Below are 20,100 nucleotides of genomic sequence, written 5' to 3' on the forward strand. Positions count from 1 at the left end.
TGGAGCCAGTTGATATATAAAAAAAATTCCTGGATAACCCATTTAAAGGGAGCTTGTCATCACTTTCATGCTTGGGATTGAGATCCCCTGGGACCCAGTCCAACATGCGGGCGGTAATGAGGCTTCTGCAGGCGCTATGTCTGTGGATACTGCAAATCCTGCGCACTTTTGTAGTGCCGCAGCTCTTATAAGTTGTGTCTCTCCCTCTGAGCTCATCACGCTCTTCCACCATCTCCTCGCCCTGCTAATTGGTGGCACCCTACGCAGCGTAGTACACAATGCTCTCTGCTGACACCTCTGTTCATGTCAGGAACTGTCCAGAGTAGGAGCAAATCCCCATAGCAATTCTCCTTTTTCCTCTGGACAGTTCCTGACATGGACAGAGGTGTCAGCAGAGAGCCCTTGTGGTCAGGCAGAAAGGAAATTCAAAAAGAAAAGAACTTCCTGTTTATTATACAGCAGCTGATAAGTACTGGAAGGATTGGGATTTTTTAATAGAACTAATTTGCAAATCTGTTTAACTTTCTGGCAACAGTTGATTTAAAAGAAAATGTTTTCCAGTGGAGTACCCCTTTAAGAAAAAAAAAATCAATAACCTGATATACCAACCTAGTACATGTATAAAGATCGTAAGTAGAAAGGGTACATACAGTGTTTCCAAAGCATCTCAGTATCTCACCCTACCCGACGTGTTTTGCAGACGCATCTGAGAAACACGTCGGGGGTGGTGGAATACTCGTCCAATAGTGTCTTCTTTTTTCAATAAGAGTATTGTTATTTGGATTCTTTTTAGAGTTTTGTTTTGGTTTTGGTAGTAACTGATCAGGATAGAAGCAAGACACTAATTTATGGTTTAATTTCTCTCCTACACTGCATATATGGAGGCTTCACCCCCTGAGGAAGCTGGAGGGAAGGCTTCATCTATGCAGCAATGAGTCTCCCACTGTCCCCCACTGTTTGGCAGTGGGGGGGGGGACCTACCAATTACCTACCTTTTTAGTCCTTCCAATGGTCATATATCTATTGGGAACACTTTACGTTACACATGTATATTTCCCCATTAACGTAGCCTTATTTCTCTCTCCAGGCCACTTTTGCATCAGAGGTTAAAGTGGAAGGCGATAAGCTGACGGTGGTCCGGGAGGTAGACGGAGGGCTGGAAACAATCAGCATGAAGGTTCCGGCCGTGGTAACTGCTGACCTGCGACTAAACGAACCGCGTTACGCCACTCTGCCCAACATCATGGTGAGACGCAGTGATGCTGCCGCTGGCCAGGGGGCGCTAGGTCTGAATAATTGGCCCTTGCGATCAATGCAACTTTGGGCTGAGGACAGATACTCTGAAGCCGAGACTGGGAATATTAAGCAGGATTTCCTGAGCTGTTATCTTTATCCGGGGCGTTGTGTTACGGCTCGTGCCCCGACCATAAACCGTACAGCAGCTCGCGGCTGAATATTTAGAGCGAACGCCGACGGGATGTGACGGCATTTTTTATGTGATGAGCGTCTGTTCAGATGTTGCCGAACTCAAACTCCCAGCATACCTGGGCATACTTGGAGTTGAAGTTTTGCAACACATGGAGGGCTACAGTTTTGGGCACCACTACAGTGGTCTCCAAACTGTTCTCCAGTTGTTGCATAACTACAACTCCCAAGATGCCCTTCTGTCTGGGCATGCTGAGAGTTGTAGTTTTGCTACAACTGGAGGCATACTGGTTGGGAAACATTCTGTTTTCTAACTCAGTGTTTCCCAACCCGTGTGCTTCCAGCTGTTGCAAAACTATAACTCCCAGCATGCACTGACAGACCATGCATGCTGGGAGTTGTAGTTATGCAACAGCTGGAGGCACACGGGTTGGGAAACACTGAGTTAAGTAACTAACGCTGTGTTTTGCAACCAGTGTGCCTCCAGCTGTTGCATAACCACAACCCCCAGCATGCATGGACAGCCAAAGGGCATGCTGGGAGTTGTAGTTTTGCAATAGCTGGAGGTTTGCCCAGCTAATTTTCCATTGCAGCTCAGACTCCCAGCGGGAAACTCGCTGTGAACCCCCACCCGTGTGATTTGTACCCTAAAAACGCTACACTACACAAAATAAAGGGTAAAACACTACATATACATATACTCCTACACAGTTACCTCCTTGGTATCGGAGGCAAGTGTAATGCTTTCATCCGGGTCTGTCCCATGCAAATCCCTAATTTAGGCCTCTCTCACTTCGGAGCCCTGTCGTATTTCAAGGAAACAGTTTAGGGGCACATATGGGGTATTTCCGTACTCTGGAGAAATTGCCTAACAAATTTTGGGGTGCTTTTTCTCCTTTTTACCTCTTATGAAAAGGTAAAGTTAGGGTCCATTCCAGCATGTTATTGTAAAAAAATAATAAATATTTTTACATCAACATGTTGGTGTTGCCCCATGCTTTTCATTTTCACAAGAGGTAAAAGGAAAAAGACTCCCAAAATTTGTAACGCAATTTCTTCTGAGTACAGAAATACCCCATATGTGGGCGTAAAATGCTCTGCGGGCGCACAACAATGCTCAGAAGTGAGAGCGCACTATGTAAATTTGAGGGGATTTGCACAGGGGTTACTGATCGTTACAGCGATTCTGACATAAACACAAAACAAAAACACCCACATGTGACGCCATTTTGGAAACTACACCCCTCACGGAACGTAACAAGGGGTATAGTGAGCCTTAACACCCCACAGGTGTTTGAAGAATTTTCGTTAAAGTTGGAATTGAAAATGAAAAATTATAAAAAAAAATTCACTAAAATGCTGTGTTATGCAAAATTTTTCATTTTCACAAGAGGTAATAGGAAAAAAGCCTCCCAAAATTTGTAACTACATTGCTTCTGAGTATATAAATACCCCATGTGTGGACATAAAGTTTTCTGCTGAACTATGTTCCGAAGGGATGAAGCGCCATTGGGCTTTTGGAGAGAGAACGTGTCTGGAATTGAAGGCCACGTGTGTTTACAAAGCCCCCCATAGTGCCAGAACAGTGGACAACCCCACCACCACACACATGTGACCTCATTTTGGAAACTACACCTCTCATGGAATGTAATAAGGGGTGCAGTGAGCATTTACGCCCCACAGGTGTCTGACAAATTTTGCAAACAGTGGTCCGTGAAAATGAAAAACACCAGTGGGGTGGAAATACTCACTGCACCCCTTATTACATTCCGTGAAGGGTGTAGTTTCCGAAATAGGGTAACGTGGGGGGGTTCTGCCACCACTGGGGCTTTGTAAACACATGTGGCCTTTAATTCCAGACACATTATTTCTCCAAAAGCCCAGTGGCACTCACTCTTCTGAGCATTGTAGTGCGCCCGCAGAGCACTTTACATCCACATATGGGGTATTTCCATACTCTGAATAAATGGGGTTAAATATTTTGGGAGGCTTTTTTTTTTCCTATTACCTCTTGTGAAAATGGAAAATTTTGGGGTGACACCAGCATTTTGGTGAAAAAACTATCTAATTTTTCATTTTCATGTCAAACTTTAGCGGAAATTTGTCAAACACCTGTGGGGGTGTTAAGGCCCATTGTACCCCTTGTTACTTTCCTTGAGGGGTGTAGGTTTTTTTCACCAAAAAATTATGCAAGTATCGACAAAAATTTACCACTATGTTAAAGTAGAATTTGTCACGAAAAAACAATCTCTGAATCAAATTCATAAGTAATAGCATCCCAGAGTTATTTATGCTTAAAGTGACAGTGGTCAGATGTGCAAAAAATGCTCTGGTCCTTAAGGTGGAAATGGGCTTGGTCCTTAAAGGGGTAATCTGTTGGAAAACATTTTTATTTTTATTTTTTTAAACCAACTGGTGTCAGAAAGTTAAACAGATTTGTAAATTACGTCTAAAAAAAAAATCTTTACCCTTCCTGTACTTATTAGCAGCTGTTTGCTACAGAGGAAATTCTATTCTTTTTTTTTTTTTTATTTCTTTTTTGTCTTGTCCACAATGCTCTCTGCTGACACCTCTGTTCTGAACAGTTCCTGACATGGACAGAGGTGTCAGCAGAGAGCACTGTGGACAAAAGAAGAAAAATTCAAAAAGAAAAGAATTTCCTCTGTAGCATACAGCTGCTAATAGGTAGTGGAAGGGTAAAGATTTTACAAATCTATTTAACTTTCTGGCACCAGTTCATTTAAAAAAAAAAAAAAAAAAAAATCCACCGGAGTACCCCTTTAAGGGGTTAAGATTCTTATTATAGGCTACCTTTTTATTAGGGGCACTCTGCAGGTCCCCTTTACTTTCACGGTAGCCGCTAGGCTCCTGAAGTATTCATCTTCACGCAGCGATGCCCTTTTTACCTAAGGAGACTGCAGCTGATGGCCGTCTGTCTGTTTTCTCCTAGAAAGCCAAGAAGAAGAAGATTGAGACCGTGAAGCCATCAGACCTTGGGGTGGACACTGCCAGCCGAATACATATACTGAGCGTGGAGGATCCGCCGCAGAGACAGGCCGGCGTCAAAGTGGAAACTGTGGAGGACCTAGTGGGCAAGCTGAAGGAGAGCGGCTGCATCTAGTAAGTCTCGCCTGCACCTCAGGGGCTACACCATGAACGAAAATTTTAAGGAAGTCCGGCTCAGCTGCTAAGTCTCGCGCACAGATCCAAACCCAGACTCGGTGTCCAAATGGTAAGAAAAAAATGAGCTGATCCAGCACTTGGAGAAACTGCAGCTTTATTGATGAATCCTCATTAAAGGGGAAACTGTCAGCTTTCTCCCCCCGCACTAACCAGTGGTACTGGCTGGTAGTGCGGGGGACGCTGATCAGTTTGATCCTTACTGTACCCGGATCCGCCGCGCCGTTTGGCCATAATCTTCTATTTTCGCTATATATGCAAATGAGGTGCTAACTTGCACCGGCCGGGCTAACTGGCACTCTGGCGTCAGTGCCGCCTGCTGCAGCGCCGTCCAGCTCATCAATATTCCTCCATTACAGAGCTGGGAGAAGAGGAAGAGACTGAGAGAGGGGAGGAATATTGATGAGCTGGGCGGCGCTGCGGTCAGCGGCACTGACATCCGAGTGCTAGTTAGCACCTCATTTGTATATACCGAAAATAGAAGATTGCGGCCGAACGGCGCGGCGGATCCGGGCACGTTAAGTATCAAACTGATCAGCGTCTTCCTTCTCCCCGCTCCACCAGCCAGTACCGCTGGTTAGTGGGGGGGGGGGGGGGGGGGGGGGGGGGAGAAAGCTGACAGTTTTCCTTTTAAAAACCACATGGAACAACTTCAACACTTTACAAGGTCTGACACATCTTGACGCGTTTCGAGCGCAAGCGCTCGAAACGCGTCAAGATGTGTCAGACCTTGTGAAGTGTTGAAATTGTTCCATGGGGTTTTTAATGAGGACTCATGAATAAAGCTGCAGTTTCTCCGAGTGCTGGATCATCTCGTTTTTTTCTTGCTACACCATGAACGTCTTGGGATGTTACCGTATCTCCTATAGACTTCAGTAGAGGGTGCACACACAACCAGCTCCTCCTCCTATCTCTCACCTCTACCAGCATCTATGTATTCTACAATGGAGTCCATAGGACCCCCCCCCTATCCATAGGACCCCCCCCTATCCATAGGACCCCCCCCTATCCATAGAGACCCCCCCCCATATCCATAGAGACCCCCCCCATATCCATAGAGACCCCCCCCCATATCCATAGAGACCCCCCCCCATATCCATAGAGACCCCCCCCCATATCCATAGAGACCCCCCCCCATATCCATAGAGACCCCCCCCATATCCATAGAGCCCCCCCGATATCCATTGGACCCCCTGATATCCATAGCCAATAGAGCGGGGGTCTGATAATGTTCCTATATAAAGCTCACAATAGCTTTTTTTGTTCCATAGCTACCAAAAATTATGCATAAATTAGGGATGTCCCGATACTGGACTTTTGCACTTGTACTCGTGCAAATGTACCTGATACCTAATCCGATACTCGCCGGCAGGTATCACGGAGGTGCCGAACTATATACAGCGCGCCCAGCAGCGCCTGAGAGGGACCTGTCGCTAATGCCGAACATCACCGATTGGTGAGCAGTGATGATGTCTGGCATTAACCTTTAAACGCCGCGATCAAAAAGTCAAACTGATTTGTAAATTACTTCTATTAAAAAAATAAAAATAAATATATATATATATATATATATATATATATATATATATATTTATATATTTATATATTATCTTAATCCTTCCAGTAGTTATCAGCTGCTGAAGTTGAGTTGTTTTCTTTCTGACAACAGTGCTCTCTGCTGACACCTCTGCTTGTCTCAGGAACTGTCCAGAGCAGGATAGGTTTGCTATGGGGATTTGCTCCTACTCTGGACAGATCCTGAGACAGACAGAGACAGGTGTCTGCAGAGAGCACTGTGGTCAGACAGAAAAGAACTCAACTTCAGCAGCTGATAACTACTGGAAGGATTAATATTTTTTAGTAGAAGTAATTTACAAATCTGATTAACTTTCTGGAACCAGTTGATATAAAAAAATAAATAAAAAAAAAAATAAAGTTTTTCCTGGAATAGCCGTTTAAGGGGTTAAATTCGCTGATTGATCGCGATTGAAACACACAGAGCAGACGTCGCCGTCCTCGCCGCTTGGACCCCTGGTAGGTCTGCAGCCGGTAGCGCGGCGCGGCCCCCCTGAACGATGCTCCCCGCAGCTGCACCTCGCCTCACCAATTACGCAATTAATGAATGTAATTGAATTTGTCATCCTGCGACGTGAAGTGCCTCCTGCCAAGGTGGGTGACGCGGAGATGGCATCAATATTTTGGTGCCTAATTTGATAAATGCTAATTTGACAAATATGTTTTTAATGATGTTTTGTTTACAAAGGGTTTTTAATGTGTCGCGCTCGCATGAACTTCAGACAGCGTGATAAACAGAGTGTCATCTCCGAGCACGATTGTCCTCACGCCTGTTTGAAAAGTGCGCAAGTGGAGGGGCTTAAAGTATTAGAAAACTGCTTATATACTGTGTATCAGGATCTTTGCTGCTGTCAGTGAATAGAGGATTTTTTGTTTACATCCAGTGGTGGAAAATCCATGCTGACCTATGTACCATCTGTGGGCTTGAGACTCCCACAAGGGTACCTCCAGCTGTTGCCAAACTACAACTACCAGCATGGCTGTCCGGGCATGCTGGGAGTTGTAGTTAGGCAACAGCTGGAGGCACCCTGGTTTGGGAAAAACATTGATCTACATCAATACACTTAGGGGGATCTCTCTCTTTTTCTTTCTTTCTTTCTTTCTTTCTTTCTCTTTTTCTTTCTTTCTTTCTCTTTCTCTAAAAAGCTGTGTATCATACCTTTTCCCTTCCTCACATTGTGTGAGCTCCGGGCAGGAGAAAGTGGGCGTTCCCCAGCAGGCGTGACATCACTGAAGCCTGTGAGAGCTCTGCCTCGCCATGCCCCGCACCCACTTCCTGTGTTTGGTCTCCTGCCAGGCCGGGAGGAGACAAACTAACTGTCTGATTTGTGGCAGGGAACAGAACAGAGAACAGAAAATCGCATTAAAAAACATATAAAGGTTGAGAATTTTAACAGCAAGGAAATAGCAAATTGTCTTATAATTACATAAGGAACAATATATTATAAGTTTAGTTTGGGGACAGGTTCTCTTTAACCCCTTAAGGACGCAGGACGTAAATGTACGTCCTGGTGAGGTGGTACTTAACGCACCAGGACGTACATTTACGTCCTAAGCATAACCGCGGGCATCGGAGCGATGCCCGTGTCATGCGCGGCTGATCCCGGCTGCTGATCGCAGCCAGGGACCCCGCCGGCAATGGCCGACGCCCGCGATCTCGCGGGCGTCCGCCATTAACCCCTCAGGTGCCGGGATCAATACAGATCCCGGCATCTGCGGCAGTTCGTCGCGATTAAAATGAACGATCGGATCGCCCGCAGCGCTGCTGCGGGGATCCGATCATTCATAACGCCGCACGGAGGTCCCCTCACCTGCCTCTGTCCGGGCTCCCGGCGTCTCCTGCTCTGGTCTGTGATCGAGCAGACCAGAGCAGGAGATGACCGATAATACTGATCTGTTCTATGTCCTATACATAGAACAGATCAGTATTAGCAATCATGGTATTGCTATGAATAGTCCCCTATGGGGACTATTCAAGTGTAAAAAAAAATGTAAAAGTAAAAGTAAAAAAAAAGTGAAAAATCCCCTCCCCCAATAAAAAAGTAAAACGTCCGTTTTTTTCCTATTTTACCCCCAAAAAGCGTAAAAAACATTTTTTATAGACATATTTGGTATCGCCGCGTGCGTAAATGTCCGAACTATTAAAATAAAATGTTAATGATCCCGTACGGTGAACGGCGTGAACGAAAAAAAATAAAAAAAGTCCAAAATTCCTACTTTTTTAATACATTTTATTAAAAAAAAATTATAAAAAATGTATTAAAAGTTTTTTATATACAAATGTGGTATCAAAAAAAAGTACAGATCATGGCGCAAAAAATGAGCCCCCATACCGCCACTTATACGGAAAAATAAAAAAGTTATAGGTCATCAAAATAAAGAGATTATAAACGTACTAATTTGGTTAAAAAGTTTGTGATTTTTTTTAAGCGCAACAATAATATAAAAGTCTATAATAATGGGTATCATTTTAATCGTATTGACCCTCAGAATAAAGAACACATGTCATTTTTACCAGAAATTGTACGGCTTGAAAACAAAACCTTCCAAAATTAGCAAAATTGCGTTTTTCGTTTTAATTTCCCCACAAAAATAGTGTTTTTTTGGTTGCGCCATACATTTTATGATATAATGAGTGATGTAATTACAAAGAACAACTGGTCGCGCAAAAAACAAGCCCTCATACTAGTCTGTGGATGAAAATATAAAAGAGTTATGATTTTTAGAAGGCGAGGAGGAAAAAATGAAAACGTAAAAATTAAATTGTCTGAGTCCTTAAGGCCAAAATGGGCTGAGTCCTTAAGGGGTTAACTGTTCTAATATACGTTGTATTTACAACCTCTAGTTGCTATTATTGAGAGGAAACATTCTTGTTCACTTGTGGAAGCTGAATTTCTATTAACGTTCTTACTGTTGAGGTTTTGTTACAGTTGTAGGAAATACTTTGTGAGCAAATTATACAAGTGCACATCTCTCTCCTGTAGAGATGAGCGAAAGAGTCTCCTAGGACTGTATCCACCTTTTCCAGCTCACTGGAGCACCTGAAAGCCGAACTAATTTATGCAGGAAAAGTCATCAACTGCCGAGCCGAGAAGTTTGTGACGAATCGAATTTACTGTAAATTCGCTCATCTCTAATCTCCTGTGCTGAGTGTTTGTTACAATGTATCAGTCTGGGTGCAGGGTGGTGACTTTAACCTTCCATGTTGGTCTGATCCCACTGTACACAAGGCGGTGCCTGAGCATATTGGGGTTTGGTTATATATTACAGTAAAATCTCCCTCAGTGGGCACCTCCCAATAGGGGACAGTTTATAAGTCCCACACAGTCCCCATAAGACTTAATGGATTTGCACCCTCCCAATGGGGGGACAGAACGGTCCCAATGGGGGACAAACCAGGCTTATGTGTGGCCCTACCTTGTATAGAGGGCGGCCTTCTGGGGGTACAGCCAAGACCCCAATTAGGGGCCCAGGCCCCCACTGCACCCCCTGCAGAAGCCCCAGCACAGAAGCAGAAGACTGATGTTTAAAGTGGTCTCCCTGCTTCTGTACAACCGCCCGGCCAAATCATAACCCCCCCCCCCCACCCCCTTTATTACCCCTGTGTCACATAATTTCCTCTTGAACTCCCTCTGTGCTATTTAATTCCCCCTTTATTACCCTTTGCCACTTCATTCCCCTCTGTGTCAATTCATCACCACCCCCCCCTCCCTTTTAATGAAGGGGGAATGAAACGGCACAGGGGGGGTTCAAGGGGGAATGATGTGGCAGAGGGGGTAAGGGTGGACAATTTGGCACAAGGCATGGGGGAATAAGGTGGCACAGGGTATAAAGGTGGGGGGGGATCAAATGATAAGGGGTGATTAAAAGACACTTTGGGAGATTGTACTGTATTATTGCTTTTTATTGTGTTTTATAGGTAATTACACTCTGGAGTGAGTACAGGACAGGATTCAGTCATTTAGGAAGATTTTTGAGCCTTTTTTTTTTTCTCAATAGGGGACTTTTTTTTTATGTGTGTATGTATATATATAATATAAAATATATATATATATTAATATAAAAAAGATAGATAGATAATTTATATGACCCGTGGGCATAATGCAGTCGGCCAGCGATGCCGGTCTGCATGATAGTCACAGCGCTTGCTTCATAGTGTCAGGTAGGTCCTACTTACCTTGGTCTCTATTGCTGTGGTTGGAGGCTTCAGCTGCTCCCCTACTATAGTCCCCCTCCATATTGCGTCCCCGGTCAGATAAGACTCTGTTCACCCTTGTATATCCCCTCAGTGTGGACCCCCGGGGCGAGGATCACATGGTCCCCTAGTAAGTAATAATGTCCCTTTATTTATTCTGACATTAGAAAGGTGAGTCCCCTGCGGAGCGGCTGGTGGCCTCCCCCGTCCATCAGATCTTCTTTAATATTTATATCATCGTACAAACATCTGGATCCAAGTCACTTAGTCACACGCGAGGTGATGGGTGCCCGCTGTGCCCTAGACAAGTGGTGACCCTCATCTGTGCCATCTGTAGATACAGCGACCATGACAGGTGAATGTGTCAGCCGCCCCACTATATAGAATCCATAGGATCTCACTAGAGACCCCTCAATATGGTCATTGCTGCGTCCTCTACTGTCACAAACCCAGCTTTCCTGTATGTGACATGTGTCCCTTGCGCTCTTTTCTTTTGGGAAGACTAGATAAGGTTATCATTCTGGACTCATAAAAAGCTGGGTGATCACTTTCACCCTATAATAGAATTGTTTCCCAACCAGGGTCCCTCCAGTTGTTGCAAAACTACAACTTCCAGCATGCCCGGACAGCCGAAGGCTGTCTGGGCATGCTGGGAGTTGTTGTTTTGCAACAGCTGGAGGCACGCTGGTTTTGAAACACTGCCTTATTCTCTGCTGTATTCCTTCTTTTCTGTATTATTTGTACATAGGAAACTACAGAGGCTGTGCGGGCATGCTGGGAGTTGTAGTTTTGCAACAGCTGGAGGCATACTGCTTGGGAAACCCTGCTAGAATATATCAAAATCCAGCTTTCCAGGCTTCAGACTAGTTAACATGAGACCTGCTCCTTGCAATTCTTCAGGAAATATGGTCATTGATGCGTCTTCTTCAGTCGCAAACCCAGCTTTCCTGTATGTGACATGTGTTCCTTGCGCTCTTTTCTTTTGGGAAGACTAGATCAGGTTATCATTCTGGACTCATAAAAAGCTGGGTGATCACTTTTACCCTATAATACAATGTTTTCCAACTAGGGTCCCTCCAGTTGTTGCCAAAAACTACAACTTCCAGCATGCCCGGACAGCCGAAGGCTGTCCGGGCATGCTGGGAGTTGTAGTTTTTCAACAGCTGGAGGCACCCTGCTTGGGAAACCCTGCTAGAATATCTTAAATTCCATCTTTCCAGGCTTCAGACTAGTTATGCTCTGACCTGTTCCTTGAACTTGTTGAGTTCGCCTGTCAGTACTATCAGAAAGATGGATGTGTGTGTATATAAATGTGTGTGTGTGTATATGTATATATATATATATATATTACACACACACACATTCTTATACAGAGAGTTCTAGGTTTTCAACAGCTGGAGGCACCCTGTTTGGGAAACGCTGTGTTTAGAGCTTCAAATGGAGCCTGGTTCCATCACCCAACTTTCCCAGGAACAGAAGTTTTCTCAATTCCCATTTTGTTGTTTTCCAGATTCCAGCCTCGCTGCGGACCCCAGAGGAGCGGGTCTCATCATCACCCGGCTATGCCGTCCCCCCTCACCCGTCGGTGCCTTGCCCGGATCACTGCGGGCCACTGGATACGATTGTAGCGGCTTCTCTGAATACACGGGGCGATGGGCGCAGGAGAAGCAAATGGAGATCAATGGGGTTTTTGTTTTATTTTGTTTTCTCTGTAATTAAACCTTGTCTATAACTTAGTGTCCTCCTGTGTATGTCCGGAGCGCAGCCTCCCCCGTCCTCCTATAATAACGGGGTCTCAGATAAAGCAGCTACAATGTGAGTGCAGCCATGTGGAACCCCCACATCCCAGGGGAGTCAGAGGCCCCCACTATGTGATCCGTCTGTGACTATCCTCAGGATCTGTGTAATTATCTGTAGCCACCAGTCCGGCTCCCAGAACACTGACGTCTGTACTACTGGAATATCAGGTGCCAAGTTCCTTTATTTTTTATTTTTATTATTTTTATTTATTTAATTAATTTTATTTTATTTATTTTTATTATATTTCTTTTTTTTTTTTTTTTTTGATTTGTCTATTTTATTTTCATTTATTTAGTGTATTTTTTTCACTTTTCATTTGTTTGTTTATTTTTTATTTCCTCTCTATCTGATGGATGGAGGTCCAATTCCTGACATACACCCCTCCCCCCGAATAAGTTAATTGACAAATTGGAAAAACTATAATATTAGTTAAAGGGGTACTCAACCACTAGACATCTTATCCACTATCAGCCCTATCTGAACCCTCCCCCACCCCCGTTCCTAGAACAATGAAGTCTGTACTACTGGAATATCAGGTGGTAAGTTCCTTTTTTATTTTTTTTTATATTTACGGTATTTATTTTAATTTTATTTAATACATTTTTATAAAAAATGTTTTGTTTATTTATTTTATTTTTTTTAATGATTCAACTTTATTGTATTTTTTTTTTTTTTTACTTCTCCCTCCTATCTGATGGGTGGGAGTCCAATTCCTGACAACCCCCCCAAAATAAGTTAATTGACAAATGGGACAAACTATAATACTAGTTAAAGGGGTACTCCATCACTAGACATCTTATCCACTATCGGCCCTATCTCCGGCCCAGCACCCCAGTAATCCACATGCGAGGAGCGAACTCCGCTCAGTGCAGGATTACAGGTGACCACAGCCATCAGGACCCCTCCTATAGGCATTAATGGAGGGGGCGGGACAACCACAGCAGGCCGAGGCCTAGCACAGTCGGCGTTCAGAACGCTAGGGTCACGGACTGGAGATCAGGTGGTTCCAACAGCCAGACCCAATCCCCCCCCTATAATTTTTGGATAGGGAAAAAGATGTCTAGGGGCGGAGTATTCCTTTAAGGCCACGACTTGTACAACTGGCCTGCGAGCCATACAAGAGGATCCCCTGAGTGTCCAGGAGCAGGTAAGCTCCGACCGCCATCTTCTCTCATCGGACCCCTGCGATCGCACTGCGGGTGGTCCGATCAGTGTCCCCAAAGCCCCCACTTTGTTCATAGTTTTAGGAAACTGGTGTCCTGAGAAAAAGAGAACAGTTTTATCCTGATTTAGTTATCTATTTAAAAAAAGAAAATATTTTTTTTAAACACTTTTTTATTAAATTTCCTATTGGTTCTCTTCTGGTGCGGATGTGTCATTTACCTCCCTCCTTTCTATACAGTATCCATCTCACCGTTGTCACTAATATCCCAAACCATTGTCTCACGCGCGTCCCAAAGGTCAATTTCATTAACTGCAGCCGGAAAAAATACAGAAATTCTCACGTAAAATTATTATTTTCTGATTTAGTAATTAAGATTTTTTTTTTTCCAGCTTCAAAGCTGCTTTTTGGCTCCTCGGGGGTCTGAGGTTTCATCTTCAATTATAATTTTTTTTTTATTATTCAATTTTTTTGGTGCATATTTACCTCTTCCAACCAGAGAGTTTTTATTTCAGTCAAAAATGTTTAATTATTTATTTTACAAGGACAACAATCCTGGTGAGTTTATATCTACTAAAAATCTAATAAAAAGATCATGTGCATGTATATAATTATGTACAGGAGATATATAACTTATACCAGCTGTTTATATATATTATATACAGTATATACCCAGGTTATACCAGCATGGTCCATATCACTATATACAGGAGATATATAACTTATACCAGCTGTTTATATATATTATATACAGTATATACCCAGGTTATACCAGCATGGTCCATATCACTATATACAGGAGATATATAACTTATACCAGCTGTACATGTATAATTATATACAGTATATACCAGGTTATACCAGCATGGTCCATATCACTATATACAGGAGATATATAACTTATACCAGCTGTATATATATATATTATATACAGTATATACCAGCATGGTCCATATCACTATATACAGGAGATATATAACTTATACCAGCTGTACATATATAATTATATACAGTATATACCAGGTTATACCAGCATGGTCCATATCACTATATACAGGAGATATATAACTTATACCAGCTGTACATATATATTATATACAGTATATACCCAGGTTATACCAGCATGGTCCATATCACTATATACAGGAGATATATAACTTATACCAGCTGTACATATATATTATATACAGTATATACCAGGTTATACCAGCATGGTCCATATCACTATATACAGGAGATATATAACTTATACCAGCTGCACATATATAATTATATACAGTATATACCAGGTTATACAAGCATGGTCCATATCACTATATACAGGAGATATATAACTTATACCAGCTGTGCATATATAATTATATACAGTATATACAGGTTATACCAGCATGGTCCATATCACTATATATAGGAGATATATAACTTATACCAGCTGTACATATATATTATATACAGTATATACCAGGTTATACCAGCATGGTCCATATCACTATATACAGGAGATATATAACTTATACCAGCTGTACATATATATTATATACAGTATATACCCAGGTTATACCAGCATGGTCCATATCACTATATACAGGAGATATATAACTTATACCAACTGTATATATATATATTATATACAGTATATACCAGCATGGTCCATATCACTATATACAGGAGATATATAACTTATACCAGCTGTACATATATAGTATATACAGTATATACCAGGTTATACCAGCATGGTCCATATCACTATATTACAGGAGATATATAACTTATACCAACTGTACATATATAATTATATACAGTATATACCAGGTTATACTAGCATGGTCCATATCACTATATACAGGAGATATATAACGTATACCAGCTGTGCATATATATTATATACAGTATATACCAGGTTATACCAGTATGGTCCATATCACTATATACAGGAGATATATAACTTATACCAGCTGTACATATATATTATATACAGTATATACCAGGTTATACCAGCAGGGTCCATATCACTATATTACAGGAGCTGTATAATCTATACCAGCTGTACATATAGACAGGTTATACCAGCCTCAGGTGTGAATGGGGAGCAGGTGTCTTAAATTAGGTGTTATCACTCTCACACTCTCTAATACTAGTCACTGGATGTTCAACATGGCACCTCATGGCAAAGAACTCTCTAGAGATGAGCGAACTTACAGTAAATTCGATACGTCACAAACTTCTCGGCTCGGCAGTTGATGACTTTTGCTGCATAAATTAGTTCAGCTTTCAGGTGCTCCCGTGGGCTGGAAAAGGTGGATACAGTCCTAGGAGACTCTTTCCTAGGAATGTATCCACCTTTTCTAGCCCACAGGAGCACCTGAAAGCTGAACTAATTTATGAAGGATAAGTCATCAACTGCCGAGCCGAGAAGTTTGTGACGAATCGAATTTACTGTAAGTTCGCTCATCTCTAGAACTCTTTAAAGATCTAAGAAAAAAAAAAGAAAAGTTTTTGCTTTTCATAAAGATGACCTAGGCTATAAGAAGATTGCCAAGACCCTGAAACAGCTGCAACACGAAGGGCAAGAACAAGTCTCGCCAAGGTCGACCAATGAAGTTGAGTGCACATACTCAGCATTATAGCCAGAGGTTGTCTTAGGTAAATAGACATATGAGCGCTGCCATAATTGCTACAGGGTTTGAAGGGTGGGGTTCAGCCTGTTGTTTGAGAAAGACCCCCTCTTCTAAAGATGATGCACAAGAAAGGTCACAGTTTGCTGAAGACAAGTAGACGAAGGACATTACCTGAACCATGTCATGTGGTCTGATGAGACCAAGATAAACCAATGGGGTCCAGATGGGGTCAAGCCTGTGTGGTCACAACCAGGGGAGGAGTGTCCTGTCTACAGTCAAGCATGGTGGTGGAGTATCATAGTCTGGGGCTGCACGATGCTGCTGGGACTGGCGGCTACAGATCATTAAAGGGGTACTCCACTGGAAAACTTTTTTATTTTCTAAATCAACGTGCCAGAAAGTTAAACAAATTTGTAAATGACTTCTATTTAGAAATCTTTATTCTTCCAGTACTTATCAGCTGCTGTATACTACAGAGGAAATTATTTTTGTCTGATCACAGTGCTCTCTGCTGACACCTCTGTCCATTTTAGGAACTGTCCAGAGTAGGAGCAAATCCCCATAGCAAACCTTTCCTGCTCTGGACTGTACCTGACATGGACAGAGGTGTCAGCAGAGAGCACTGTGGTCAGAGAAGAAATTCAAAAAGAAAAGAACTTTCTCTGTATTATATACAGCAGCTGATAAGTACTGGAAGGATTAAGATGTTTAACTTTCTGGTACCCCTTTAAAGGAACCGTGAATGCTAACATGTATTGTAACATAGTAAAGCAGAGCATGATCCCCTCCCTTCCAAAACTGGGCCGCAGGGCAGAATTCACACATAATTACCCCAAACACCACCAATACTGCCTTGTAAAGAACTGGTCAAGCTTGTCTCCAGACCTAAACCCTAATGATCATCTGTGGGGCCTCCGCATATGGAAGGGGGGGGGGCACAAGGCTCTAACATCCACCGGCTCCGTGAGGTCATCATGGAGGAGGACAGAGGACTCCAGGGACAACCTGTGAAGATCTGGTGAACTCCATGCCCAAGTGGCTTAAAGGGGTACTCCGGCCCAAAGACATGTTATCTTGCATTCGGCACCCACCTCTTTGAGCTGCACGCTGCACTGCCAGGTGCCGACCACGGGGCCAGAGTATCGTGACGTCACTACTCCGCCCCATGTGACGTCACCCCCGCCCCCACTATGCAAGTCTATGGGAGGGGGTGTGACATCACGATACTCCGGCCCCATTGTCGGCAGCCGGCAGTTTGTGATCTGGCAGCGCGGCATGCAGCTGAAAGAGGTGGGTGCTGAATGCAAGATTGCGGTGGTCCCCAGCGGCGGGACCCCCGTGGTCAGACATCTTATCCCCTATCCTATCCTAAGATGTCTTAGGGCCGGAGTACCCCTTTAAAGGGGTACTCTGCCCCTAGACTACTAATCCCCTCCGTGCCGATGACTGGCTATGTGATGTCACGGCCACACCCCCTCAATGCAAGTCTATGGGAGGGGGCGTGACCCCCCCCCCCGCAATCAGACATCTTATCCCCTATCCTTTAGATACGGGATAAGATGCCTAGGGGCGGAGTACCCCTTTAAGGCAGTGCTGGAAAATAACGGCGGCCACACAAAATATTATAGGCACTTTGTAAGATACCTACCGTACATATCACCAGGCCGCTACACCGTGTACAGATTTACTTTACACCCAGTGACCATGTAAGACCCTTCACACTACAGGTATCATCCTGCTTTTTTACTGCCGTTATTTTACAATAACGGATGAAAAAACAAAACTGATTATAACTGACGACCGTCATCCGTTATTTTTAATGGTGTTTTTTCTTAAAAAAACCTGATCTTGTTCATCCGGTATCATCCGTTATAACCAGTTACATCCGTTTTTTATTTTTAATCTGGTTTTTAACCCTTTTTTTGTAAAGCTGTACCGAGCATGCTCAGTACAAAAAATGAATGTTAAAAAAAAAAAAAAAAAAACGGACAATAACGGATGTTTTTTTTTTAATTTATTTATTTATTTTTTTAACATCCGTTTCCCATAGACTTCAATGTAAAATTTTAACGGCCATTTTTTTTTTTCACCATTATTATTGCCGGACCAAAAATTAGCGCCGGCAAAATTAACGGACATTAGTAAAAACGGACATGCCTGATGGTCAAAAAAAAAAATCCCATTGGCATGAATGGGATTTTTTGACGGCCGTTTTCAGGACTTTTTGCGGGGAGTAATAACGGAGGTTACCTGTAGTGTGAGAGGGGCGGTGTGAATATTTTGAGAATTTTTTGTTTTTCCTGTCAGTTTTTTCTTTTTTTCTTTTTGTCACATAAAAAATGCAGAATAACCGAGAGGGCCCGTCCTTGTCTTGGCGCCTCGACGCGCAGCATTCCTGGCAGCGTTCTAGTTTCTACACTTCACGTTCTCACTTCAGAAGTTTCGTCAATTCCTCTGTGGCGTGAGGAGTGTGCGGAGGGTAGAAATGTCATCATGAAAGGCCAGATAGATATTTTCTGCCGAGATACTCTGGGATTTTTTATTTTTTTTGCACTAAAAAGAAAACTTCGGAAACACTTTACTTTGACTTTGTCTTTTGGGAGAGTTTGAATGGCGGCTTGTACTCTAGTCACATCCGAAGCTGCACTCGGGAATCTGCCGGTCACAGATGACAGCTAGAACATAGCTATTAGGTCACACACACCAAGATCCTATGGAGCAGTGTTTCTCAACCAGGGTGCCTCCAGCTGTTGCGAAACAACAACTCCCAGCATGCCCGGACAGCCAACGGCTGTCCGGGCATGCTGGGAGTTGTAGTTTTGCAACAGCTGACGGCACCTTGCTTGGGAAATACTGCAACAGCTGGAGGGACCCTGCTTGGGAAACACTGTATTATAGGGTGAAAGTGATCACCCAGCTTTGATAACCTTATCTAGTCTTCCCAGCATGCTTAGGTATCCTATGGTCGATGTCCACCATTAAAGGGGTACTCTGGTGGAAAACTTTATTTTTTTTTAAATTTATTTTTTTATCAACTGGTGCCAGAAATAGAGATGAGCGAACTTACAGTAAATTTGATTCATCACGAACTTCTCGGCTCGGCAGTTGATGACTTTTCCTGCATAAATTAGTTCAGCTTTCCAGTGCTCTGGTGGGCTGGAAAAGGTGGATACATTCCTAGGAAAGAGTCTCCTAGGACTGTATCCACCTTTTCCAGCCCACCGGAGCACCAGAAAGCTGAACTAATTTATGCAGGAAAAGTCATCAACTGCCGAGCCGAGAAGTTCGTGACGAATCTAATTTACTGTAAGTTCGCTCATCTCTAGCCAGAAAGTTATACAGGTTTGGAAATTACTTCTATCTATATATATTATATTATATTATATATTATATTATATTATATTTTATATTTTATTATATTATATTATATTATATTTTCATAATCCTTCCAGTACTATTTAGGAGCTGTATACTACAGGGGATATGCTTTTCTATTTGGATTTCTCTTCTGCCACGACCACAGTGCTCTCTTCTGACCTCTGCTGACCATTTTAGGAACTGTCCAGAGCAGCATATGTTTGCAATGGGGATTTTCTCCTGCTCTGGACAGTTCCTAAAATGGACAGCAGAGGTCAGAAGAGAGCACTGCGGTTGTGACAGAAGAGAAAACCAAAAAGAAAAGCATTTCCTCTTTAGTATTCAGCAGTTAATAAGTACTGGAAGGATTAAGATTTATTTTTTAAATAGAAGTCATTTACAAATCTGTTTAACTTTCTGGCACCAGTTGATTTAAAAAATAAGTTTTCCCACTGGAGTACCCCTTTAACCCTATAGACTCCATGATCAATGTTGGATAAATGGGGGGCTTATTGGACCCCATTTATCCACCTCCACCGTCAACCCCCATTTTGCCTATAAATGTGACCAACATTGATCATGGAGTCTATAGGGTTAAAAGGGTACTCCAGTGGGAAAACTTATTTTCGTAGGAATCCGATAAGTGCAAATGGAGGTCTATTACCCTTCTCTGTGCTGCAGGATGCGCAATAGTACTGAACAGTACATTGCAATATACCTATTTTTCGCCCTATAGGACGCACCGGCGTATAAGACGCACCCAATTTATAGGTGCAAAATCTAAAAAA

At 42.9% G+C, this 20,100-nt stretch overlaps 2 protein-coding genes across 3 annotated transcripts in view; both read left to right on the forward strand.

Annotated features, from left to right (window-relative positions):
- The window catches only part of ETFB (electron transfer flavoprotein subunit beta), a 49,784-nt gene extending 37,677 nt beyond the window's left edge, over window positions 1-12,107 (forward strand). The window contains exons 5-7 of one of the 2 annotated variants that reach the window (XM_056542882.1): window positions 1,088-1,246; window positions 4,376-4,545; window positions 11,886-12,107. In XM_056542882.1, the coding sequence (XP_056398857.1) occupies window positions 1,088-1,246; window positions 4,376-4,545; window position 11,886 (330 nt within the window). In that variant the 3' untranslated portion in view covers window positions 11,887-12,107. Of the gene's footprint in view, window positions 1-1,087; window positions 1,247-4,375; window positions 4,547-11,885 lie in introns of those variants that run through there. The other variant, XM_056542883.1, reaches the window with a different exon arrangement.
- A 125-nt stretch (window positions 12,108-12,232) lies between these two features.
- The window catches only part of LOC130293782 (carcinoembryonic antigen-related cell adhesion molecule 1-like), a 30,862-nt gene continuing 22,994 nt past the window's right edge, over window positions 12,233-20,100 (forward strand). Inside the window, exon 1 of the mRNA XM_056542875.1 lies at window positions 12,233-12,342. The gene's annotated coding sequence lies outside the window, so the exon portion shown is untranslated. The remainder of the gene's footprint in view (window positions 12,343-20,100) is intronic.

The sequence above is a fragment of the Hyla sarda genome, chromosome 10 (assembly GCF_029499605.1).
Source record: "Hyla sarda isolate aHylSar1 chromosome 10, aHylSar1.hap1, whole genome shotgun sequence".
NCBI lineage: Eukaryota > Metazoa > Chordata > Amphibia > Anura > Hylidae > Hyla > Hyla sarda.